The sequence below is a fragment of the Nasonia vitripennis genome, chromosome 2 (assembly GCF_009193385.2).
Source record: "Nasonia vitripennis strain AsymCx chromosome 2, Nvit_psr_1.1, whole genome shotgun sequence".
NCBI lineage: Eukaryota > Metazoa > Arthropoda > Insecta > Hymenoptera > Pteromalidae > Nasonia > Nasonia vitripennis.
Window position 1 is genome coordinate 30,875,241 of NC_045758.1, and position 27,375 is coordinate 30,902,615.

General features: G+C 50.4%; 1 protein-coding gene across 4 annotated transcripts in view; it reads left to right on the forward strand.

The window, feature by feature from the left end:
* Positions 1-257: 257 nt before the first annotated feature.
* Positions 258-27,375, forward strand: part of LOC100678296 (uncharacterized protein DDB_G0271670) — a 49,410-nt gene continuing 22,292 nt past the window's right edge. For 2 of the 4 annotated variants that reach the window (XM_003425939.4, XM_016982197.3), the window contains exons 1-4: positions 258-523; positions 5,038-5,220; positions 21,299-21,358; positions 25,130-25,384. In XM_003425939.4, the coding sequence (XP_003425987.1) occupies positions 25,330-25,384 (55 nt within the window). In that variant the 5' untranslated portion in view covers positions 258-523; positions 5,038-5,220; positions 21,299-21,358; positions 25,130-25,329. Of the gene's footprint in view, positions 524-5,037; positions 5,221-19,386; positions 19,558-21,298; positions 21,359-21,399; positions 25,385-27,375 lie in introns of those variants that run through there. The other 2 variants (XM_031924277.2, XM_032597361.1) reach the window with 2 other exon arrangements.

Genomic DNA, 27,375 nt, shown 5'->3' on the forward strand with positions numbered 1-27,375 from the left:
AGGCGCAATCACTGCTTACGCACCAGCGAGCTATCCGTACCTATGTCTACCTACATGCATATACACACTCTATACCTACATATATATATATATATATATACATAAAGCTGAGCGAAAATTCGCGAGCGCCTGCGCGAGCAACAAGTAGACGCCGCTTATATACACACGCGCAGACGCGCATATATACATGAGAGATGCGCGCGACGTCGACGTAGCTGCGCGAAATATAATAGCCGGCTGCGTCCACCCGCGCCGCCAGTAGTGCTCGACGTCGTACGGGCCAAGTAGCCACGCCGGCTGCGCTACTCCTCTATTCTTATATATTTTTTTCGTGCTCGCGCCTGCTATTTCTCTGTTTTTTTTTTTTTTTTTCTTTTTCTTTTCACCTCCTGCGATAGAGGTAAAAAGCGAAAAGTGTCCGTGTACGGAATCAAGAAGAAGAAGAAGAAGAAGAAGAAGAGGATGACGGAATTCCCGAGCTGAGCAGCATCGTGGGGATCATCCTCCTTTTTCCTCTTTCACGGTATATATATTTGCGTGCGTTGTGTTCACCTATATACACCTCTGGACTCAGCGCAGTGGCTATATATAAAGCGTCGAGCGCGACGACGAGCACTGCAGCTTTATCTGCTCGTGGGCGTAAGCGCGTATGAGCTAGCCTCGATAGGCGCGCGTAGCCGCGAACAGAAGCGTTAACAAATTGTCCCAGTCGACGCGCGCTGCGCGTTTATTAATTTTCCTGCGCCTGTGGCGTCGAAAATAAAGTCGCGCGCTGCTGAAAATTTAGATCTCTTCATAGTCGCGCGTATATATTTTTAAACGAAACGTCTCGCACCTCTCTGTGTTATGCTATATATATATATATATATATATATATATATATATATATATATATATATATATATATATATATATATATATATATATATATATATATATATATATATATATGCAGAGGAAAACGGAGGAGCGAAAGAAAAGCTCGACCGTATAAGCCGAGAGAGATAAGATATCCCCGCGCGCGGGCCCAGAGTTCTCGGCGCGTAGCGCAGCTCGTTATCGCGGCATTACACACACACACACACACACGTATACACGTATACACACCTGTGGGCGCACGAGAGAGCTCCTATTTTACCTTATGCGCTGCGCGCGCGAGCTTATCGCCGCCTCTTATCTCTCTGACCTCTGCACCGCGCAGGCTAGTCCCGGCATTATTTCGCGCGATACTACCTGCGAGTTATTGTGCGCTTTATATATATATATATATACACACCTATGTATGATATCTTGCGCGGAGGAAAATTTCGATGCCGCGAGATCGCGAGAGCCTTAACGCACCGATGACTTATGATATATATATAGCGTCTGCATGCGCGTGCGGGTATAATAAAGCGACTGGGCATTACGCGCGAGCTTTTATTACCGACGCGTGTATAGTGTATGCTAATTGATTGTTTCGTATCCGCGAGCTCCCTTCGCTTCCCCGCGTGAGTATATGCGAGTATATTGGAAAGGCGCGAGAAACGATTTTTTTGTCAACGAGCTGCACTTATTGCGACACAGTATAGCTGTGTGAATTATTAACGCTGCAAATCGCAAAGGCCCATATCTCGCAGGGGCCCGTGTATACAATTAAACTTAATCGCCGCCTATTACTAACCGCTCGCTCGTTCGCGACAACCTGCTGTATATACATGCAAAGCAGTCGCTGCCATATCTCTATACGTATACCACGGGGGCGGGCGGGGGGGGGGGGGGGGGTATACATCCGAAAATCAAAGTTTTTATATACCGATTCGGCCCGCGGGACAACTGCGGCATTTGCATAATTCCGTCTCCCCTTATTAGCCGGAGAATCAGCTCCAAGACGCGTTTATATACGAAAATAGCTCGGCGGGTGTATACACCGCGCCGATTTGAATTTCTTATTCGAGAGACAGAGAGAGAGAGAGAGAGAGAGAGAGAGAGATGCTGCGTGCGTGTAGAGCTGCGAGAGAGAAGAGGTAAAAGAGAGGAGAGGAGGAGGCTGATGGTAACTCGCTCGGCGAAACGAGGTGAGGCGAGACGAGGCGAGGCGCATCGGCCTGCTCTCTTTAAAGCGTTGGGCGTTCACCCCGACCTCGGCGGCTCGACCGCTCTCTCTCTCTCTCTCTCTCTCTCTCTTTCTCTCTCTCGCTCGCGCGCGCGCGCGTCTTTGGCTTCCCGTTTGCGCGCCGCGAGTTCTGTACATGTGTATGTGTGTGTGTGTACCTTTGACCGGTATGTTGGAGGATGTGTGTACGCTATGTGCGAGAGAGAGAGAGAGAGAGAGTGACAAGTGTTTCGAAAAACCGCTCTACAATAAAAATCGACAATAGTCCCTCTCTCTGAAAACGAGCAAAACAAAGCTGTCGCTCAAGCAGCTCCACACACACACACACACCGATGCCTCTCACAACACAGGACCGCCTTAGGTCGTCTCCGCACTGAAAGATACAAGCAGCTCTCTCTCTCTCGGCGGCGCATCGAATGCACCTGCTCCTTCCAAGCGGCAGCGCGCACGACTCCGGCGCAGATGGAAAGGCGAGATAAAGGATATACGCGCTGCGCAAGATTGATGAAAAAAAAAAAAAAAAAAAAAAAAAAACGAGGCTGCTGCTGCATTGTACACGGCAGCGAGCTCCGCACGCAAGGTCGCGAGTGTAGAGTATAGCGCGCGCGCGCGCTAACCCATTCACGTTTAAATTAGCCGCGATTCTATATAATGTGTATACGTGCGGCTTACAGTCGCGTGCGTCTAGATTGGAATATCGCGTTTTTTTTTCTCTCTCTCTTTTCGGCTGTGTGCGCACTTCCGGCCTTTTGTGCGCGTGCGCGTATCGGTTTTTCAGCTGGCGGTAATTAGTCGCAGATAAGCTGGGAAAATTATTGCGCGTTAATTGATTTCGATATATATATTTGTTATCCAATTTGTTTATCCATAACGGTGCATACACATGCGTATAGCATCGTCGGCTCTCCGTTATCGGAAAACGGCCAAAAAAGAGCTGGCAATATATACGCACGCATATATAGAAACCCAAGCCATCAGCAACATGATATACTTGGCGGTTTCGCGTGGGTGCAACATCAGCGCGACGGCGCACACTAGCTCCTCTCTTCTCTTCTGGCGATATTCCAGAACTCGTAGGAGGCTGCTGACCATCTCAGCCTCTGACCTCACCCGAAATAACCTCTCTCGATTTCCTCGCGCTCTCTATACACACACTACTCGTTCGCCGAATCGCACAGCGCTGAGCTCGACGTGCATACATCAACACACACACACACACACTCCCGCTATTCCGCGACTTTCTATTTCCGAGTCGCCGACTTTATACTGTACTCTACTGTCTTGCTGTGGGTATTCTGGCGCCAAACACAGCGCTCCGATGAAAAAAAGCTCAGGCGTTTTAAACTTGTAAAGTATACTTTTGCGTGCAAAGCCCTCGATCATCCGCAGGTATCCGGTAGCCGCGCGCGCGCGTGCTTCGAGATGAAAACAAAAAAAAAAAAAAAATAATAATAATAATAAAAAACGCGTTATGTACCCCCTGCGCCGATCCGGTCTTCTCTCGCTTGCGCTGAACAGAAGCAAAACCGGCAGCGACCGTATGTGTATCTCAGTGCTCTTATTCTGGCGGCGAATAGCGTCGGGAAATTATGACGCGACGCGCAGTAGTTCCATTAAGATGCAAATTCGCCAATAATTCGTATACGCGCGGTATACGTACGTACGATTCTTTTTTTTTTTTTTTCCGAGGCGCCTACGCCGCCACGATTTAATTGCCTCGCGCTACTTCGTTATCTCCGCTTATTTTTTGTTCTCCTATATCGGAGGATGAAGAGCGCAGCAGGTAGTCGGCATACGTGTATGCGCTTTTTCCAGTGCACGTGTAATATTTATGCGTCCGCTCGGGTGTTTTCGGCGGTGCGAGATCGCCCGAGTCTGATTTCCATATGGACGATTTTTTTTTTCTTTTTTTTTTTTTTTTAAGGGATACGCGCGGCTACCTCTTACGTGTGCGAACGACGAGTGTGGACAACGGCGATAAATTATCGAAGGGTTCGCAGCGTGTAGAATCTAAGGATGATCTCGTCGCGAGAAATCAATGAGATTTTTACTGTAAAATACAACAGTGTCTTGAATTCGAAAGACGGGATCCACGCACTCGATCAAAATCGTCGCTGATCCTCCCCGCGGTTAATTGGAGCCGCGCGCAGAGCCGGCAATTAGTAATTACAGTAGCTCCAGCGTATACACACACACATATATATATATAGTACGGATAGCCCCTTTCCGCCGGCAATCACTCGCCGCGTCGAGTTTTTCATTAATGGCATACGGCGCGCGGCGGCGGTAGCCGCGGAGAGAAGAAACCGGTCGTCTCTCTGCAGCCCACAGGAAAAGGAGCATATATATCTCTCTTGCGCTTGGAGATACTACGGACCTCTCTCCTCTTCCTGGCCGAGCATTAAAATGCTAAACTCGCGATACTATCGGAAGAGCGAGTATACGATCTCTCGATTTTTTCCCTCTGTGCGTAAACTCTCATTTTTCGCGGATGCGTATCGCCGAGCGCGAGCATTGTGCGGTGCGTATAGATATCCGCGAGTATATACAGGGAACAAATTGAGTCGTTGGCGTATAGAGAATACTGCGAGGAAGAGAGGAACGATAATGGTATATATACACGCGTCTGTTGTGTAGAGCGACAGGGTCACGTCGAGTTTTGCGCGAAAGGGAGATTCGGTGTTGCGCCGCGAGCTTCGAATGAATTTGGCCGGCTTGAATAATATCGAGCCGCGCTCCCGTATTAATACCGTGATCTACTTACGAAATAGCCGCGAGATCGCTGTCTATATGCGTGTATAGGCGAGAGAGATATTCCAATTCCCCTGTATTTTTCGCGGCCGATTGAATTTCTCGGGATATGCAAATTATTACGTTTTATATAAAAAAGCGTTAATGTAATTTGTAGCTGGTTTTTTATATACAACATTCATCTGTCACAGGTATCAACCTGGCGGACAATCCGGATCAAGAACTGAGCAGCAACTCGGAGGCGAGGGTCAACAGGCTCGGATTCATCCGAGCAGCAGCGGGTTGCAGTAGCAGCAGTAGTAGCAGTCGTCGAGCTCTCGACTCCATCATCGACCACCTGCGATCGGCCTTCAATAGCAAGCTCCAGGAGAATGGTGAGCGCGTGCGTTATCCGATAGCGCGATATTTTATCTATTTTTTCTCGACAATTTCCGCGGGATGTGTATTTACGACAAATCCGACTTCCGAGCCGGCAGCTCGAGCTTGCGCACTGCAGTATGCACTTGGTGAATGGGCGAGCGAGATCGTTACAGATATAGTCCTCGGCTGCAGCGGAGAGAGAGAGAGAGAGAAAGAGTAAAGCGATCGGATCGGTATACCGGTGTTCTCTCGTCCGGCTGCACCTCGGCCAAGACGTATCCCGGGGCTATGTACGGGCTAGCAGCAGCAGCAGCAGCAGCAGCGTATCCCCCTACCTCAGCAGCGCTGCTGCTCCATAAATTCTCCCCGGGCACAATTATGTGCGGTGCGGGGGATATGAGGATTATTGTTACGGGCTCCTCTCGCTCGCTCTGACCTCGTATAAGTATAGAGAGCGAGCTGCGCGCCGACAATGTCCCTCGCGGTTTTTCTCGCTCGAGCGACGATTGCCCGGAGCTGCTGCCTGAGCTTCTAAGCCTAATAAGGCAGCCGATCATCCGGGGAGATAGATTCGTAGAGGAGAGTTGTCGCTGCCGGTCCATCTTGCCGCAGGCGCGTCGTTAGCTGTCCGGAGGAATTAGTTGTACACCGCTCGGTGTACGTACGTCATAAACGTATATATACCCTTTTCCCCCTATCTGACGCTCTCTCTCTCTCTCATAACTCGCTCGGCGCATTCCGAGATCGCTATCAGCGCTGCTCGTCGTATATTTATTTATTTATTTATTTATTTTTGATGACCGCATCGTCTCTCGTTAAAAATACGGCCCGGCCTAATTGTTATCCGATAACTTCTCACTCTTCGTTGCAGCTTGTAGAGACTGCAACAGTAGCCTATCGCCATGATACAGAGAGCTTCGCGTTTAATCTCTCCCTTCCCGATAATCCTCCGCGGGCGTTAATCTCGCCGCGGAATCTGCCCTCGCGCGCGCGCGCGCCTATAAGAATGCGTTTGGCGCAATTTATAATGCAATTAGAGCCAGCGGATGGTAGCTCGCTCGCGGATTTATGGCAGAGAGAGAGAGAGAGAGAGAGGGAATTGGCAGGCCGAATGAGTTATACGGCGCTGGCACCGGTAGCCGCCGCGCAGCGATGCATTATTTATTGCGCGGAGTTTCATTATATTTCTCTCTCTCTCTCTCCGGTCGGGGCGCGGCTCTAGTCGAGCCACTTTCCGAATCGGCTATAGCAGCTCCTTTCTGCAATCGATGATCGACTCGCGCCAGCCAGTAAGAGAGCGAGCAGATATATATCGCCAGGGGGGGAGAGGGCAACCAGCAGCAGCGACGGGAAGCTATCTGACTGCTTTATCGGCGCCCGCGCGCCTCTTCTTTCTCTCTTTCGCGAGAGAGGAGAGCAGCGCAGCTTCCTGTCGTCCGCTCCTCGGCTTCCTTTTCTCTCAAGCATCGCTGCGGAGCCGCGCGCGCGCGCGCGCGCTGTGGATTTCGAGGGGAAAAAGTCGCTCGCGGATATTTAAATACAGCCCCATGAAAATCCAGCTTCAATTATACACCTATATATATATATATATGTATACTCGCTGCTAATAAATGCCCTCGCATAATCAGCGCGTACATCCAAAGAAAATCCCGGGCAAATAAAAGTATCGGAAACTCGAGCGTATATAAAACCGCGGAGGAATTTATTACACCGGATGCGTTTTAATGCCTCTTCTCCCACGAACAATGTGTCTACCCTCGATACTCGCGGTCCATGCGCTGCTAAAACCTCTCAAGGGCTCGGCAGGACAGCTCTATCATTAGGCGTCGTAACTTGGCGAGAGAGAGAGAGAGAGAGAGAGAGAGAGAGAGAGACGCGCATGCTAATGAGGAAAGCTCCGAGTGTTAAATTCACGGCCGCAAGAGCTGAGATCGTTTATGATGTCCTTCCCGCTCGTTTTTCACCTTTAATACGAGCCCTTCCATACTTACACTGAAGAGAGAGAAAGAGAGAGAGAGAGTCGCTCGCTCGCACTTGTCAGCCCCCACGGATCGGCTTATTTCCATAAGCATTCCGCGAGAGGGAGAAAGAACGACCGAAAGAAGCGGCTCCCGCGGGTGCTCGCGTGTAAACGAGAGAACGAGCAGCTCCCCTGCATGGCTTGTATCGCGTTTATCAGTCCCCTCGTGCGGGGGGCTATAAGAGAGAGAGAGAGCTCCTCCCGCGGCGCATGTGTCATTAGTCGCTGTCGGACACGCCGATTTCTTGCATACGAGTCTGCGGTATATATATAAAACGCACAATGCCGCGAACGGCTGACCTCTACGGGCGCTTGTGTGCGTGTCGACGCTTAATATCGAGCATTAATCCAAGCTCTCGTTTCGAGTTACGTTTCGTTATACATACCGCTCCTCGATTTTACAATTCCGTGTAACGCATAAATCGGCCAATGACGTTTTAAATGAGCGCGTGAAAAGAAAAAAAAATGAAAGAAAGAAAAGAAGAAGCTCAAACGTCCGGCGCATGTGAAATACGGCGTGTCGAACGATAATGCTCGATACAGGCCTGCTAATATACATATATCCCCGGCATTCCGCGATTCGCGAGTATCATCCATACGCGGCACGCCTATACGCGTGTTCGACGCGATCCAGTTCTGCCGGTCTACCCACGCGTCTTAGCACTTGCTGGCAAGTGCGCGCGTTATACGGCCGTTTGAAAAATCTCTCGGCCAAGATGGGCGAGGCCTCTCTAGCGTGTCACCCATAACTTTTCAATTATTTTTCGCGGCTAACGACGTCCGCATTGCTCATCATACGTACAGCCGTGTTATACTGTAACGGTAGGATTATTATAGACAGCGCGAGGAGAAAAAAGCCGACGCGTAAGGCGCACATCCGAATCTTTCGCGGCATCGCACTTATAATTCTCAGCAGCTGCTCTGCTGCGGGTGTCCGAGAGCGTTATATGCAAAGAAGAAGAAGAAGAAGAAGAAGAAGAAGAAGAAGAAGAAGCGCTAAGCCCGAGATGACGGACGACAGGTCGAGTTTTATCTCGCGCGGATCTTTCGGCCAGCTTCTCTTCGTATATTTCACGCGAGCGCGAGAGATTTTTTTCATGCCGAGATAAGGAAGCTCCAGAGCGAATTATGGAGGCGCAGGGGTGAACGCGTGTGCGGGCCGCGTTTTACTATGGCTTGGAGACTTTTGGAGAGAGAGAGAGAGAGAGAGACAATGCTATCTTAACGGCCATCTCAATGGGGCTAATTAACACGAGGCTTGACGCGCGTATGCGCCGACCAGAGAGATAGTGTGTAGGTATTTTTTTCTTATATAGTCCACTACGCTCGAGCAATTAACTAATTTGATCGGCTTTATCGCGGCCGAAAAATCGGCGATAAATCAGCGGCTCGCTGTGTGTGTACATTTCTTCGCGAATTTATCAGCACACAGAGAAAGAGACAGAAAGCCCTCAATTAAGATCCATTTCTCTCTCTCTCTCTCGTGTTTAGATTGCGCGCAGCGCTCGTCAATGCGACTGGCATAATTTATATTCGTATACACGCGTGTAGCGATACACATACATATATATATATATATACACAGCAATAGTGAATGGAAACGATCTCGCGCGCTCAATGACTTGATTAATCTGCCCGGCGTTCATAATGCGCGCGATTAATTGCCAGCACGCGTTGCTTATCGCGTTTACGCGTGTAAAGGCGTGGGCCGCTGTGTATACCTGTGTGTGTGTGTGTGTGGACACACTTCCTCGAGATAATGGCCGAACGTGTACAACGTACGACGCAAGAGGGAGAGAGAGAGAGCTGTTCTGATGTTGTGTAGCGCGCGCGGCGATTATTTTAATCCGACGATTATCAATCGTGACTTCGGAAACGATGCTTTATAACTGTATGCGCATGGCTGCGCACGCGCGCCATATCCATACGGTGCGGAACGGTTTGAGAGATTATCGGGGGTTGTCGTTATACTTTGTTTTGCTTTGTTGCACGTTGTACGCGTTTGTCGTCTTTTTGCCTTGCTGATATGTATAGCTGCGAATGTAAGTGATTCGTGCGTGTTTATCATGTAAGTTTTTTTTTTTTTTTTTTTTGAGGACATTAAAAAACAATTTAAGGAAAGGAAATTTCCAAGCAGGCTCGTAATATAAGACAATACACCTCCGGCAGGTGCTTACAAAAATACAGCATTTTTCAATCCACATCCACACGTATATTACATACAAGTTATATACTCTCTCCCATACATCCACACAATGCGGAAAGAGAAGAAAATAGCAGCCCGAGATCACGAGGAGAACTTTGACCTCCGACTTTCGAACTTGAACCTCCGGCCAGCTACGTTTATTTATCGAGCCGTCTCCTATATCTATAATACATAAATTAAATTGCGCCGCCGTAGCAATGAAAATTCAGATGCTGCTGGTACCTATACATAAATACATCCATTAGCACGTGTATTAGAATCGTTTGACAATCAAGAGATTACATCGCGAAGTATACACGGCCAATTAAGGCGACTAAATAACCTATAGCCGGGTACCTCTCTCTCTCATGAATTCGGAAAATCAATTTCCCCCGAACAGCAAAGTAAAAGAGCGAACGGCATACTCAGAGTCCAATTACTCATTCCGCGAGAGAGAGAGAGAGAGAGAGAGAGAGAGAGAGAGAGAGAGAGAAAGAGAGAGAGAGCGGCCCAGCTACATAGCAGCATCAGCAGCAGGCAAGCGAGCTGCATTAAAAGCGAACTACTTAACGTCCGGCGCGCGCACTGAATCAACGAGGCTTAGAGAGAGAGAGAGAGAGAGAGAGAGAGAGAGAGAGAGAGAGAAGGCTGGCGCAGCTATGCGCGGCAAGTGTAAGGTCGAGGTCGTTATAACGGCGCTAATCTAGCCGGCGTTATCGCTCTCCGTACACCTCTCTCTCTCTCTCTCTCTCTCTCTCTACGCTGCACATAGCGCATAGTGCGCACACACAGAAGAAAAGAGAAAGATCGGCCGCGCAAGGAGGGGCAGTAGCAAAAAGAGGAAGCTCAGGCGGCGAAGAAAGGAGCGGCTGCTGCGAGGAGCAAAAGGACGAGAGCCGAAGGAGAGCAGCGAAGACAAATAGACGAGAGAGTCGCGCTTCGAAAACAACCTGCTGCTGCTGCTGCTGCTGAGGATACGTCGTCTAATTAACGCGCATGAAACGCGCCCTTCTAATTAACTCGATCTATCGATCGGCCGCTCCTTCTTCTTCATATATACACCGGTATGTATATATGCACGCGGCTTATGCGAAATATGGTGTGCGTGCGAATGGAGAAGACACATCCGCCGCCGAAAAATTCGGCGCGAGTGGGCTTATCGACGCATCGCGTGTCGCATCGCGCGTGTGTTGTAAGAGCTCTGATGCAGCTCGAGAGAGAAGCTGATGCTTTTTTTGCAGAGCATACACACACACACACACACAGGGGGGACGATGGCGTTCTCGGAAATTTCGTGACCCGATAAGCTTCGTCAAACCGCAGACAGGATGCACAGTGTTCTGCTCTCTCTCACCTGCGCCGCTTACCTTGTGCGTACGAAATTTCTCTCCATTCATCTTTTCTTCAAGCGCTTTTTTGTCCCTCTGCGGCGCGGCGTTTCGATTTGTAAAAAGTGCAAAGACTAATCTAGCGTCCGTAAGAGATCGGTTGCTCCGAAAATCCAGAAGACGAGGCCAAATAATAAAGCTTCGACTCGCTCTCGCTTGTCGGCGAGTCCCCTGTGATATCGCTATAGACACACACACACACACACACTATACGCATGTGCCTCGCGGGTAAAATCGGAAGCTACGCGCTCTCGCGACAAAGCTCCCCGACAAAGGAGTGCCGATTCGTCGAAAGGGCTCCGCCGCCTCACTGTATGCAAAGCAGCTCGTTCACCTGTGTTATTCTCTCTCTCTCTCTCTTGCTCGCTCGCGCACACACAATACTATATACACCGGCGACGACGCCGCCCTGCTTCTTCTTCTTCTTCTTCTTCTTCTTCTTCTTGCTGCGTTATGTGTGTGCAAAGACAAGCCGCCGCCGCGGAGGGAATCGATGCTCTCTCCCCCTTTGCTCTCTGTCTCTGACTTTGCCGACGCTGCTACTGGATACGCGCCGTCGCGGGCTTCCCTTTGTGTCGGCCGTTTGCTCGTCGCCGAAATCGGTACATGACACACACACACACGCGCGCATACGCGCGAGTATTATTGTATTTTTAACGAGCGGCCTTCGATATTCCATTCTTCAGATACTGTATAAAATGATTTAATTGGCGTAGCGAAAGAGCCCGGGCGTAAAAGCGTATTTACGCGCGGCTTTGACACTCCATTAATTTTTCGCATTCATTAGCGGAAAGAGAGAAGCGAGCGCACGCTTATAGCCAGCCAGGCGTTTCGCGCTCGTCTAGGCTGCCGCTACTGCCGCTGCAAAAAGACGAAGTGGGAGCTAAGAGGGCCGGGGGAGGGGGGGGGGGGGGGAAACGCAGCGGGTCTCCGGGTCGGCGATGATGCCCTCACGATCAGCGAAGCGTACTCCCGTAATGACCATTAACGTCCACTCGCGCGCGAGCTTCTTCGCTTCATATTTTATGGCTTGAGAGAGAGAGAGAGAGAGAAAGCGTGAATCGTCGTTGCTGTTTTCTTTTTTTAGATTTCTGCCGTTAGTTCGCGGGCTATGCGTTATATACTCTATAACTTATTATTTTTTTTTTTTTTTTTGAGAAATTCCTATAAATGAAAAAACTAAATGCTCTGCAATATCCAGCGATTAAGCAATTAAAAAGCATGACACTCCAACTTCCGAAAAATCAGCTATACACATCCTATTCCCCTCCAGCAGCATACTGCAGAGTACAAGCGTGCGGGCAGCACGCGCTCGCCGATGTTAATTAGCCCTATCCACGATCGCGTCGACATACACTAGCTCAGCTCTCTCCTCTCGGCATTAGTCCGATCGCTCACCGTGAACATAGACGCGGCAAACGAGCAGCGTCAGCCTTCTCTCCGCTCTCTATATGATAATCGTCGAGGCTTACAGCAACAATGTCCATCCCCGAGTTATGATCTTGGATCCTCGCGAAATCCTCTCGGTGGACACCCACGTCGCCCGGAAAAATCGCTACCGAACGACAAGAGAGAAAGGAAGAGGCGCGTATTAAGGCCGATCTTAATTAGCCGGCAATTTAATTAGGATCAGCCGCGTGACGACGGCTCGAGCTTATATAGGTAAGAGGAACGAACGCGCGTGTGTGTGTGCGCGAGCGAGCGATAATTAAGACGGCCCCCGCCTCGCCGCCGCAGATGGACGTAGAGATAGGTAGATAGATCGTCACGGAAGAGAATCGCGAGCGCGAGCTTTTCCCGTCTGTATGCAGCGCATCAGCGAGAGAGGATTCTTTTTTTTTTAATTTGATGCGCGCGCTCCGGTCATTGTCAGCGGTGTGTATACAGGGCTACTAATGAGCTACCGGTCAATATACTATATGCAAGTTGGTATAACTTTTCGAGTATATTATCGTCATTCTCACGAGTATTATCGGTCGAAGTAATATTTTTCGGCGACGGCGGCGGCTACCGAGTCAAGTGGAAAACGCGGAGCGACTCTCTCGAGCGCGCAAAAAGAAACTCGACATCTCGGAGGGTCGCAACCGGTTGGACCGGAGGGACGGCCATTTCTCCTCTCTCTCTCTCTCTCTCTCACTCGACGCATATACACCATCAGCAGCGCGCGGTGCGCGCATATAGCAGGGGAATGCGTCGAAATGAAATCATTAGCGTCTTTGGCGGAGTGCACATACGCTCTCTCTCTCTCTCTCTCTCGTAACGATCGCCAGATCCTAATAGGGGGGAGGCCATGCACGCGTGCACTCTCTGGACTAAATAATGGTATTGTAGCGATCGGATTTCTATCGTTAACAAGGCGCACTTGCTCTCTCTCTCTTGCTCTCAAACGCATAAAGATCGGACTCTGTGTGTGTGTGTGTTAACGTCGCCGCTCCCACAACGCTGTGTATACCGCTCTGTCTTTTTCCCTCGGCCCGCGGGCGACTTCTATTGCGAAACGCACGATCCAGGGCTGCTGTGGTGTACCTTTCGTTTTTCATAAATCTCGTGCGAGCCGAGAGGATAAAACGGATATCGGTATAATAGTAGCACGCGCGCAGGAGCTTAACCTCTCAAAGGCTGGGCGACGCGCAGCTCGGTTATAACGATCAGCGATTTTCCTCGTCGCTGAACGACGATTGAAATATTAGCGACGATTTTTCCCGTATTAGCCGGGGATTCGAGGACGTAAATCAGCCGATGCTTAACGCCGGGAAAAAATCGGTTTTACTACTGCTGCTGCGCTTATAGGGATATATCGGTGATGTACAGCTCATATGATTTAGATCGGCGCGTAATCCCTCCCAGGTGGTACACCGCGTTTAACTTTTCATAAAGCATAGAAACCCGAGTCCCAATTACCCGGCAAACCTCTCGCAATAAAGCTTCGTTACCGCGGCGCACAATATACCGGAGTCTCAGGTCTCACGCTAAGTTGCGCAAGTCGAGTATATATATATATAGTGCAGAGAACACAGTAGAGGTGAAAAGCTTCTAATAAGGCGGCGACGCATTGATGTGCGAGCGACGTTGAGGTGATTGAAAGTAACGACGCCCCTAGTGGACGTGTTGTGCGCTTTTACTGTCCTGTTGTCCCTCTCTTTCTCTCTCTCTCTCTCTCTCCGCTGCTCACTTGTCTCCGTGCGGGACAGGCTTTTGTTCCGCTGCAGGTGTTTCCATCAGGTGTACAACCTAGTCCGAACGAGTATAGTGTACATATTATGAAAAATCTGGTCATCTCTATACCAGACCACGACACACACACGCACGCACACGCATAATGGAGTGGTAAATAAGCTCTCGCACAAACACAAGCGCGCTTGAGATCGATCTTCCAAAGTACAGCATCGCCCGCAGAGAGATTCTCGAGCTAGACAAGCGCGGCGATACGATTATGACTCTACACACACTCCGGCGCATTATACACTACATCCCGCAGTATAAGTAGTTTGCACGCGCTCTGTACTTTCCGGAGAGCAGAACACGTCGCCGCGCATAATCGGCCCCTTCGATCTGCCGTGTTTTTCACAGAGATTCCTGGAAGACACCTACAAGCGCGAGAGATGCTTTGCATAGGTTGATCGGCCGGGGAGATGATCTTTTTGCCGCTTATACCAACTCTCGAGAGCTGTGTGTTTTGAGAGAGAGGGAGAGAGAGAAGTGACCCAGGAAACGCGCTCGTAAACGCTTCGCTGGCTGTACGCGGTAAAGCGTTTTTCAAGCGAGCTCGCCGTTCCGGGAATGCACTATACGAGTATGCGAAATGGCTTCGGACAATCGCGTAGGTATATCGTAATTCGCAAAAGTATCACTCTCAACGCCGCATCCTTGCAGTCACCTTGACCACTACTCCTAAGAAAGCATGCAGCAGTGCAAACGGGATACCCATCTAGCCTCTCTCTCTCTCTCTCCCTCTCCCCCCCCCCCTCGATCCAGACCTTCGGACCTTGTGTACACGCGCGCAGCTCTCGTCTCGCATAACACAACACACGCGTGCGCGCGGAGGATGTGGTCGCGGCGCCTCCGCGAGAGAGGGGAATGCTTGTCGCTGTTGCTCTCTCTCTCTCTCTCTCTCTCTCTCTCTCTCTCTCTCTCTCTCTTGGTGAATGAACCCTGCAGCGCTGCTCTCGCGCGCGCGCGCGCGCGGTGAATGGGCGCGCGAGCGAGTCTTGTGAATGGGAGAGAGTGTTGTGTGTGTGTATACCTATATATACCGATACACACGGGGGATCGAGCTCTGTATATACGGCTCCAGGATTTCCAGAGGTGTTGGACTGACGGCTCGAATGCGAAGCAATTTTTTTCTCCCACCGATATGCCTACCCGATAATTTCCCGTTTCCCGGAGACTCGCCAATGGAATAAGTATATTATACATAAGCGACATCCCCGCGCGCAAGAGAGGAAGGAAGCGCGGACACGACATTACTGCTGCAGTCGAAGGAAGTTCGTAATATCGCGCGCTAGGAGCTATATACGCAGACGCGCGCGCTTACTCTCCCACAACGGGAGGAACTATATAAGAGCGAGACGGACAGGAAGTCTAATAACGTCCCTCTAGCTCTCGAGGATCTTCGCATGGGGGGGTCACGTACGCGCTCCTTCGTTCATTCATTCGTTCCTTCGTTCATTCACGAGTACCTACGTATGTATATAGTATGGCGTATACGAGGAGAGGCTCCCGCTGCGAGTTTATTACAGACGCGCGTATATACGGGAGGTGAACCTTCGGAAAAAGCGTTGATAATTTAAATTACGTTCGGGCGAGCGATGTTTAAACAAACCGAACTTCTTAACTCGTCACGCTTTTTTTGCCCCTCTGACGACGTCGATTATGGCTTTTTGTGTGTTACCGACCGACGGTGCTTGTTCGGGGATTCCCCGCTTTTTCTGCCGAGGACGTAATAACGGTCACCGTACGAAATAGTACACTAGATAAGCGAGCATGAAATACGCTGATTGACGCGGAAAATAAAGCTGCGAGGAACCTCGCAGTATAGGGCGCGGCGCTTTTAATCGAGCGACCACACGCGGATCCGATAAAGGCCTATGTGTGTGTGTGTGTGTGTGTCGCGCGGCCTTGCGCGCTCCGCGGGTAATAAGGACTCGTTGCCGAACAATGGATGCGTCGCGGGTAGCAAAGTGCGTGCGGCGGTAACGAGGAGCGTGCGGCATCTGTGCTGCTGCTCCTGCGGAGAAGGAGAGAGAGCGAGAGAGAGAGAGAGGGCGGCAGGATGGAAGAGAACGCGCGAGCTATATATCAAGGCGCGGAGAGACCGATAACGAGCTCGGAGAGAGAGAGAGAGAGAGAGAGAGAGGAGTCCGCTGCTGCTGCTCGTCTTTGCTGCCGCGCCCTCCTTTCTTCTCCGCGAGTATGTGTGTGTGTGGTTTTCCTGTGCGGGGTGTCCGGTCCGAGCCTGGATGTTTCTACTTGAAGAGGGTGGCTTTGCTCGTTTTTTTTTTTTTCACGATGATACGATGACGGCCAGGCGATAGCGGTTAATGCACGCATTGTGTCCCGAGACTATTATCTATATGGTATGCTCGTATTAGGATGCGAAAGAAGTCGTCAGAAATGAATTACCGATCGTGTACATGTGTACACTAGATGAAGTTTCAAAACCGATCTCGCCGAGCTGTATCTCCGCGCACGTAGGCACGATTTGCGCGAAACAAAACCATTACTCCACTCTACCCGCTGCATCGCACCATAAACAGAGTCGAAATGATAATCTCGCAGCAGCTCCATTTCGCGCAATCTCTCTCCCTCTCTCGCAATCCTGAAAAGTGAATAACGATCTCTCTCTCTCTCTCTCTCTCTGCCGACTATCACCTATACACCCGGCAAAGTGAAAGCCCCAGCGTATATAAACCCTCGTCAGAAAACAATCTCTCGACTCGCGGAGAGGCGCGAAAAAACGAGCTTGTAATTTCGGGCTATATCGGCTATACGCACCGTATATACCTCGACTTATATAACCTCGCGCGCACGAGATATATATACTATAAAGGGAATACGGCATAAATCAAAGGCCTAATATATGTATACCCCGCCGCTGCCTTTTTTATCGCGAGAGTTAACTCTCTCTCTCTTGCGGAGCGCATAAGACAATGCGTAGGGCATTTACATACGCGCTGGCTGCTGCTGCAGCTCGGGGGCTACTGCAGCAGCAGCCTCCGCAAAACGGGACGGCGGCGGTGTATGCCGACCGGCAATTATCGTGCTTTGCCCGCGGCTTCTTCTTCTTCTTCTTCTCCAGCTCCTTCCTCTCTCCTTTACGCGCTATACGCGCAACCTTCTTATATACGCGAGCGTATGGGCCGGCTTTTTACCGAGGCTTATTTTCAAATCGGAGCTGTGAAAAAAATTCGCTTTGATCCCGCCGGCTGATTTTGCATATTGTTCGCGCGTACATTTTTCCAGATTCTTACGAGCTGTATGTGGTAATTGGCGCAGGTGCGTGTGTGTGTGTGTGTGTGCGCATAGCGCTAGGAGGGAATGTTTAGAATCCGACACTTATATAGGTGCATCTCGGGAACAATATAACAATACCCCGAGACAGCGGACAGGCAAAGCCTTCGTCGCTGCCGTACAGAGTCCATAGATAACTCACGGCTTACAGTAGTGGACTCGCGAGCTGACAAAGTATAGATCCTCTACTTCTCTTCCGCTGTCGATACACGGCGTCCTTTTGCACAGGAGAACAATCTCGAGAGCAGCGTAAAAAGTCGAAAGGTATAGCAGCACACTTGTAGCTATATATACATACAGAGAGAGAGAGAGAGAGAGAGAGACGCAGAAGAATTTAGGAGCGACGGCGCCGCGCACTCCGCTTTGAAGTCGAAAAACAATGCCATTGTCTCGCTCGTCTAGTGTCCCCCTCGCTCTGCTACTGCGGTCTCGTCCAGTTTAGGGAAAAGAGCACCGCGCCGTGAATGCCGATCGCTGATGTATTTATGAGCCCTTTATCAAAGCGAGAACGCTCTGCGCGAGTGCAGTGTGTATGTGTGTGTGTACTAGACGCGCAGTTTAATGGAGCTGTTATGCGGGAGAGCTACCGTACGTAGGTCGACCTCGTCGAATGCTTGCAGTAGGACTATTTGCTTCTTCTTCTTTTTTACACGCACTAGGAGAGATTTATAGCTTCGTTATATACAGCGGTCAACCTATACTATAGAAACAAAGCCGATTTTTTCGCCGCGTTCCCCCGAAAAAAATCCGAGCGATTTGAACCCTCCATCTCTCGTCACTCTCTCTCCAATTTACATTTTTCCTGCAGGGCAGCTCTCGTCGCGTCGGCCATTAAAGAGGCGGTGATACGCCGAAAAGATCGATTCAGCGAAACGTACATTCCCGCGAGCAGCAAAAAGCGCTCGGCGGACCATTAAGTTTGCTCTTCTCTCCGCTCTTCTTATCCTTCCTCTCGATGATATTCCTCTCTCTCTCTCTCTCTCTCTCTCTCTCGAGGGAGAAGTGAGCGATGTCGATGCTTTGTGTCCGCGGGACACACGTCACTTCTAATGCGGGAATCCCGAGGTCAGAGATAGAGGGACTGTCGCGTTTCATCCGTACGATAAGGATTATTTCACTTTGGATCGGCATGCGAATAAGGCACAGCCACGCCCGAGAGTAGCGTAACATACTCAGCTCTCTAGCGCGATTGCGCTCTGGCAATCACTCCGCGCTACCGAATGCATCTAATCCACCCTTCCACACCTGCGGCAACCGGTCTCTTCCCCCCTATATACTCCGTAAAAAACTCTTTATAAGCGCACTCGCCGATTAATCGCGCGCCTCCGCTTGAATTACAGGCCGACTAAAAAGAGCTTATATTTTCGCAGACACGCGTCGTGTCGGCGCGTGTAAATCGGTATATACGCGGCATAAGAGAGAGAGAGAGAGAGAGAGAGAGAGAGAGAAGCTCTAATGACGGCGCGAACGCCACGGTAGCACAAAGCGTTTATCGGCGGCGACGCATTCCGCAGCGGCGGCTTATATTGATCGTCGTAATTAAAGAGCCGCGCGTCGTTTATTACGCCGCCAGAGAGAGAGAGCAGCCGCTTTAATTAGGCCTCATCAATTCAGGCGGGAGGTGAGTGCGTATGCGCAGCTCGTCGTATTTTCGCGCGCGATTTGGCTCCGTTGATCTTTTTTTTTCTTTTTTCTTTTTTTTTTTGAAGTGTGTCTTTACGAGTCGAGTGTTTGCTCGGCGATTGGGATTTTGAATTATTCAGGGCGTAATAGTTAAAAAAGATGCAGGTCGATAAAAAGATTTAAAACAGCGAGCTAGAGAGATATCCGGAGGGAATGTATACCGAAAGAAAAAGAGACGACGTTAGCGCGGCTCATACGAGAGGTCCGAGGGATCACGGGAGTCAGAGGTCGCGGGTCGTCGTGTGGCCGCTGGCGGGTAGCCCTGATCTCCGACCCGTATACTTATACTTTACTCCTTCCTCTCTCGAGTGCCGAGCGAGCGAGCTGCCTCGAAGACTCTCGGCGCGACTGACCGGCTGAGTTGATGCTCGAGAGTCGGGCGGATGTTTTCGGAAGAGAGAGAGAGAGAGAGAGAAGGTGGTTAAAGTGCGCTGTTTTTTCTTCGGTTTTGTGATTGTGAAGTGCGAATTTAAAGCAGATAGCGTGCCAAAGATACGCGGATGAACCCCGCGACAGCGAGTAAAAAGAGGCAACGCTCGAAAATAGCATTCGCAGGCGAAAATTGGTAAAGGTCAATTATTACGTCGCCTTTGAAATGCAAAACCGCCGCAGCGCATACAGTTTGAAAGTTAAATGCTCTGCGCGTTAAAATGTGAGAGAGAAAAACTAATTAAATTCCGAACGAAATTTGCCTAACATTCCCGCGTCTGAATTTCCAAGCCTTGTGGTATACCTAACGAGTTATTAAAATTTAATTTTTCACCTCCGCTCGCTCTCTCTCTCTCTCTCTCTCTCTCTCTCAAAATATTTACATATACGAAACCTGAAAAAAATCACTTACGCTATACCCCCGCGCGCATCTGCATTTCTAATACTGCCGACAGTAGTAAACTCCGGCAACGGCTACATTATACCATACCGCACTAGCACGTATTGGTTGAATCGTAAACAGGCAACTTTATCCGAAGATTATATCTCCTCCCTCTATCTGCATACGGCGTATAGCGACGCATATTCGACAATGAAACTACTCGATCGCTCGTGGCGAATAAAGAAATAAAATAATCCATACACCTACGATACGAAGCGGCAGGAAACTCCTTCGGCGCGTGTAAAATAAAGTGTTTATTGAATCCGCGCCTCTCGCGCGTGAGCCACGCGTTCGGCTAATTACGGGCAATCAGAGAGAGCGAGCGAGAGAGAGAGAGAGAGAGAGAGAGAGGGAGTCGGCGCTGCTCTTATGCAAATCGCACCGCGTGCGCATGTACAAAAGGAGGCGCACGTACTCGGCGCGGGGAGAGAAAGCGCGAGATAGACCGGTTTTATCGGCCGATAAAAATTGTCATTAACCCCGAGAGAGCGAGCAACCGATAGCAGGAGATCTCTCTCTCTCTCTCTCTCTCTGTGGTGAACCGCGAGTGCGTGCGTGTGTGTGTGTGGGGGGAGGAGCTATGAATTTTTTCTCCGGCTCGTGCTCGCTCGCGCGGTGGGAGAAGGTGAAATTGCAGGAGAAGAAGAGCGATAAATGCGAGTGAGAGAGAGAGGCTTCAGGGAGCGATGCTCGTTATGGTCGAATTCGTGTGGGTGATTTTTAGCGGTGAAAGAGAGAGAGAGAGAGAGAGGAGGCTTGTTATGGTTATACGGCGTGTGCTGATGCGCGCGGGGGATTTTGATGGGATGTGAAAATTGAATTGTGATTGATTTCGATGTTTCGCGAACGAGCGTTACGCGCTCGCGAGGTATATAAAGCTGCTTTTTTATTCTGGCGAGTTAGCGGCGCGTTATGGGATGCGCTTTTATTCGCTCCGATCGGGAGAACGGTATTGGAGTTCTCGTGAGAATTTATCTCTCGTAAACTATTCGATGAATTTTGCAAAAGCACGTCCTCCTAAAAAGTATAAGAAAAAAGTCGACCCCACTCCTCGGGAGCAGCCTCCCAACCAGTCGGCCAACTCGCTCTCGGCCAATTTCCCCGGTGTACAGGAGCATACACGCGAGCGAGACGTTAAAGTTTCGCGTGTATAACGTCTCGTCCCAATGCTCATGCGGGCCAGTCTCTTTTCTCGGTGTCGCCTCCTCCTTAACCTCCACCACCTCTCGTCTGGTACCGCCCACAAGACCCTCTCCCGCTGCTTTATCCTCCGTCGCGCCCTTGCCTTCTCTCTCTCACTCTCTCTCTCTCTCTCTCTCTCTCTCTCTCTCTCTCTTTGCTGCTCCTTTCGCGAGAGAGGAGGTACTTAGACCATTTCATTGTAGTAGATAAAGAGTATTCTTTAACGTATAACACTTGCACTCGTTGCTTGCAGGAGCAGCATCGGAGGACAACGGCGACGTCGACGGGCTCCTGGACATCTACCGCCATCTCGGTGAGACTTTAGCCCAATTCGTATAAAAATCCGATTACAAGCGTTGCCGAGGATCGGATATTCTAGGCCGTCAAGCTGTTTTGCGCGTCCGGGCTGGAATTTCCAGATGCTCTCTCCTCCTGCAGCGATGCATTATTAAAGAGCGCGCGCGCGCGCGCGCGTAACAGAACAATGACGCGCTGACCTGCTTCTGAAAAGGATGCAGCATCAGCAGCGCGCGGATATGATGATGACGCTCTGGATAACGTCATTAACGCGCTGGTATGTTCCTCCTGACGGCTACCGCCGCAGCCGATCGACTATACCTGCTGCATCACTCCTTCGCGATGACTTTTCGAGAGATTGTGCTTTTGCGCATTGTTATCCCTCGCGTCGCGATCTGCGCCGATAAAAGAGCCAGACGCCCGTATAGCCTCGTGTTTTTATTTCGAATCGCGGCCTATCGGTCAAGTGACAATATACCGAGTCGAATAGCCCGATGCCTACGTAATCAATCTGAATTTCAATCAGCCTATGTGAAAACAGCGATCTCTAGCCGGACACGGATGACTCGGACAAACGGATACCAGCCTTATAGCTGCTGCTGCAAGCGTGCGTAATGCGTTAGTTCCTGCCGCGCTCGGCTCTTCATTCAGCGCTTTTTGCTGCACCTGCAGCAGCATCTCTCTGAATTCAAGAGAGTGCCGTATTCTATATAGCGCGGAGAGGGAGAGAGCATAGAGAGCGAGCCTGGTTAACTCGGCTTTTTGCTCGGTAATCTCGAGGCTCGTCGTCATGGGAGATAAAAGCTCAGCGTTTCCGCTCGTGACCGGAAACTTCTTCTGAACCTGCTGTCGCGAGCGCTAGAGAGGCTCTCTTACACGCCCGATTTCGACGGATACGATGTAGGTATATATCTCTCTCTCTCTCTCTCTCGTGTGTGTGTGTGGCTGCGATAAGATAAGTAGTCTCAGGAATTTTCTTGCTGCGCTGATTGCTCGTCGATTATTGCAGCCGATTAATAGCCGCACTCTGTGTGATGTGCCGAAGGCGCTTTTCCCTTATTTTCCGCGGAGGATATAGCGATGCAAGCTTATCAACCATCGTGTCACTCTATATAGTGATGTACGGCGGGTACATTGAAAAAGCGTCGCGCAGACCTGCGAAAAAAAGTAAACGAAAGCACGCACGTCGCAGCGCGCTGACTTTTTCATCCTCTTCATCCTCGAAACAGGCTCCGACGCCACCGGTTAGACTCGAGCAGGAGCAAAACAAGAGACGCAGGGATATCGCTCGAGGGCTCGATGAAGCTTCCTCGTTGCGAATATTCGTCTCGGCTCTATATACTCGATCGTTCCTCGTGACCTCCTCGAGTGTAAAAGAGTGTTGCACGCGGTGACAGTGTATATAATACTGATGGCAGAGGGAATTAAAATTCCCGGCGTATCTCTCGGCAGCGAAATCGATGCATCCGTGCTCGCGGTTAATCGAGTTTTCGTGTTTCCTCGACTCGCCGGGCCTATATAGAGCCTGTATTTGCGCCCTTCGCTTATCCGATGACGTACACACGCACTGGATGTATGCATTATGCAGCAGTAGCCAGTAGCCCTCGATGTGAAAGCGAGGAGGAGCGAAAATGTACAGCTCGCGAAAGAAGCGACGACGGAGCTGAGAAGAAGAAGAAGAAGAAGAAGATGAAGAAGAAGAAGAAGAAGCAGAGCAGCCCGTATGCAGGTCGTTATAATATATACCTATATAGAGAGCGCGTGCGCTGGAATAGTTTACGACTTTTAAATAAGCGGCCTCGCATCTCTATATATATGTATATGCATACAGACTTGCAAAGAGCGTGCGCGCGCAGGGTTCCCAAACAATTTGAGCCCGCGCCGCCACAGATTGCTCGTAAATAACGATAATCTATTCGCAACGCGGAAGGTAAAAATATAATCCCCGTCCTCGGGCAGTAAGTCCAGGGTACATATACGCGCGCATATAAGCGAAGGACGATGAAAAGCTGCTGCTGCTGCTGCTGCTGCAGCTTTCCGGCTAATAACAAGCGCCCGCCTCCTTTTTGCGGATCCGTTGCCGCTGTTGCTTTTATTCTGCGCTCGGCTCTGTCTTTCTCTTCTCGCGGGAGAGTTTTCTTCGAGTGGGAACCCACGAGAGAGGCTATACTCTCGCTGCTCTGCGCAGTTATTCATTTTTACGTCGCTCATTGCTCGCGTTTTACGAGGCAAAAATTCGGAAATTGTACTTTGAACCGAGAAACGAGAGAGGGAGAGAGAGAGAGAGAGAGAGAGAGAACCGACCCGCGAGCGATTCTTCTTCTTCCGTGCGGCTGAGGCTGTGAAGAAGAAGAAGAAGAAGAAGAAGAATGTTTTAGAGGTTGCGGATGTAGCCGAGAAGGATGCAAATTGCGAGCTCTTTTTTCGGCTTTCCCTCGCGCGAGCAGCTGCGAATACGCGTATATACCTATACGCAGCTGTGTGATGAATTTCAATGCATATCGGTGCTTCGTTACCGGCCGAAAGAAGCCGCGCGCGGCTCTTATCGCGAAGCCGGCGAATTAAAAATCCGGCGCTCGCGAGTAATTCAAGCTATCGGCTCCCACAGTGTAGTGCATCGCTGACGATAAATCAAAGCCGCGTATATAAAACCGGACGCAGTGGGCTTAAATCAGAGAGAGAGAGAGCAGCTGCGTATCTGGATTTTAGTGCCGACGTCTCAATTAAACCCCGAAAGTCCACGCCCGGCTCCGCTGATATATATCTGTACAGTATGGGAAAAGGTCTCTGCCTTTTACGAGTTTTCTCGGCGCCGGGCGCGCGAGAGAGAGGCAGAGAGAGTATGTCGCGCTGAGGCTTGATTCGGAGGATGACGGAGGTCCGATTGATCGATCCGTTAAGCTTTACGGTTTTAGTCGAGTAGATAGCGACTTTCCCACTGCCCGCCTAGTTCACACTCGATTTAACGCCTCTCTCTCTCTCTCTCTAGGTACTTTTATAGCGGACTTTTGTGACGATGGTTTGTTGACGATTTTTTATCCGATAATTTCGTATGGGAATTTTTTCACCGGTTCGGCTCTCCTTTACGACGTCTAATAAAATATCTCGACATATCCGGCAGTCCGTAAAGACGTCTAATACACACAGAGAGAGAGAGAGAGAGAGAGAGAGACATCGGGAAATCGGGCTGATTTAGTGGCTACATAAACACTTAATAGAAACGTACATCCCAAATAGAGAGATTCCATCGGAAAATTCGGGCGTCCATCAAACATAAATATCTTTAAAACGAAGCAAAGCCCCTCTCTCTCTCGGATCCAGATCAACTCTCGACCTCACCTCTCCCAACGCACTCGAGCAAAAAGTCCGAAAAAAGGCGCACCAAACCGCAGCAGCCTCTCTCTCTCTCTCTCATCGGTAGCAGTGTATATAGTATACAGTATACCACCACCACCAGAGCTCCGTCTCTCTCTCCAGCATGTGACTGAGGGTCCCCTCCACTGAGTGCGCGCGCGGTGACGAGGAGAGAGAGAGAGAGAGAGAGAGAGAGAGAGAGAGAGAGAGAGAGGGCCGCTTACGCCTGCCTACCTGCGGCCCGCTCCCATTACGACGCGGACTCTCGCGGCAGGTGCACCGTGCGCGCGCGCGCTCCGCCAGCTCCCTTATATACACACATATATACATCGGCTGATAGACAACTGACACACTTGTTGCGCCGGCGTGAGATATTGTGACTGTGGTGGATATACGGCGAGGACGATTTACCGATACACAGATTAATATATAGAGTGTGCGCGAGTGCGAGGAAGAATCGAGCAACAATATTATCAGGTGCGCGCGTTATCGCGAGTACACCGCAAGTACATTGGCTCTCGGGGCGAAGCGAGGTACGTACAGAGCAGCAACCTGGACGTTCTGGCGCTGGCGGCTGGACGGACGTCGGACAAGTGGAGATGTCCGAGGCGGCCGGCGCTCATCGCTGAAAGGATGAGGGAGCTCGACACCGAGAGTCCTGTCGTCTGGCCGGCCTGGTGCTACACTGGTAAATATTTCATCGGATTACTCATCGAGAGAAAAGTATCGCTTTATCGCGCGCATCCGGTTTTACGAAAGCCCGAATACGCCCGTCGTCTCTCTCTCTCTCTCTCTCTCTCTCTCTCTCTCTCTCTCTCTCTCTCTCTCTCTCTCTCTCTGTGTAAAGAAGAAAGAAACGTATACGCACGCGCGGGCCAGAGATTAAGTGTCGGTGCTTATCTCTCTGTCTCGTACCGACCTCTGCTCGATTCCGCATCGCTGCGAGTCCATTAGGAGCGATTATCCCCTTCTCCTATTATCGCCTCGCATTTGTCGCTGAGCGCATTCCGTCCCCTAGACTTCGACCAAGAGCTTTTCGGGCCATAAGCCACTATTAAATCCATCCAATTTATCGCGCTAAAAAGCCGCCGATGATTCGCGAAACCGGCGGCAGCGCGCTTGTATGACTCGGCGGGAATCGGAATAGAAGATTGGTTCTAAAGAGCTGAGAGAGCAGCACACCTCCTCCGCGATTGTCGCGCGCGCCGAGATATTCAATGGCCGGTGAGAGAGATGCGCGAGTCACTTGGCTTAATTGCCGGCTCGCTGTCGCTCTGTTGGATAAACACTCGCTTATTGCGCTCTCGATATTCCAAAAGGCCTCGGCAATCGGCGAAATTTGTACCCGAGAGCTCCGGATTAAGTCGTAGCCGGAGAATTTACTCGTTCGTTAAACCGGCTATTTTTAACGATATTTTTAACGTCAATTACATACGCGTCTGCCGAGGCGTAAGGGCGGATTCGATCGGCGCTAATTTAGCGCTCAAAGTCGCGCCGAGCGGGAGAAAAGGGAGGAAGAGGCAGCGAAGAGTGTATTAAGGGACAGAGAGCGTAAAAGCGTCGGGGGATTAAGTCCCGGGTTTATGCGCGGCCGCAGATAGAGACGTGCGCTGGCGCTCTCTCTCTCTCTCTCTCTCTCTCTCTCTCTCCCGAGCATTATCCCCGCGACAGATACGACTACACGCGCGCGCCTACGCTCAAGAGGGAGAGACTTAACGACTGCATCTTTCCTTATACTGTGCGGAGGAGAGATAAGCCTACTGCGATGCGCGCGCGTGCGTGTAATGGAAATTCTTGTAATTCGAGAGAAAAAAGCCTATATTACGAAAGTCTTTTCAAGGATCGCTAATTGAGAGAAACGGTAGCGGAAGGTATATATACCTATGGAGCCGTCGCGTTAATAAAGGCGACGTTTTAACGAGGGCTCTCTTTTTATTCCCGAGTGTTATAAAATTAAGCCGCGAGCACAAATATTCAATCTAGATTATAGATACCAAGGCATATCGCGCGAAATTGGATTCCGATATCGCGACTTCTGTACTATACGCGAGAAGCCAAGAGAGATGAAATAAAAAAGTCGTACCCTTCGGAGAGAGAGAGAGAGAGAGAGAAAAGTAGCAGTCCCTCAAGACGAGTTTTCTCGAGGAGAGTTGACACAGACAGACGGCGGCCGCAGGAGCAATCTCCCGGACAATTAGCCCGCAGTTCGTGACGGTTCATCCCTTCCCCTCTCCCCCCCCCTCTCTATACAGAATCTTCCTCTCCGTTGCCTACCTGCCGTTTATACCTAATGACCCGGCAGGTGTGCTGCCGCCGCTGCGCGGCTCTCCTGAACCTCTCGGCTCAACGTCATCTTCTTCTTCTTCGTCTCCTCCTTCTCCATCGTCTTCTTCTTCTTCTTCTTCTCCGCGCGCGCGCGCTCGCGGTGAGGCCACCCGGCAGCCGCGGAAATATTCGGCCGAGTCATTCTCTCCTGTGTGCTATCGGTAGCGAATCGGCCGAGCGTGAAATGTGTGCGGAGATGCTGCTGCTTCTTTCACTGGATTTTCAATTCCTCGCGAGGGCAAATATATCGCACACTTTTCGCCGATCGACGAATAAGCCTCCCCCGACGACAGCTCTCTCGCTCGCGTTGATTAATTGAGCCTTTGCGCGCGCACGAAAGCCCTGTCGCTCTCT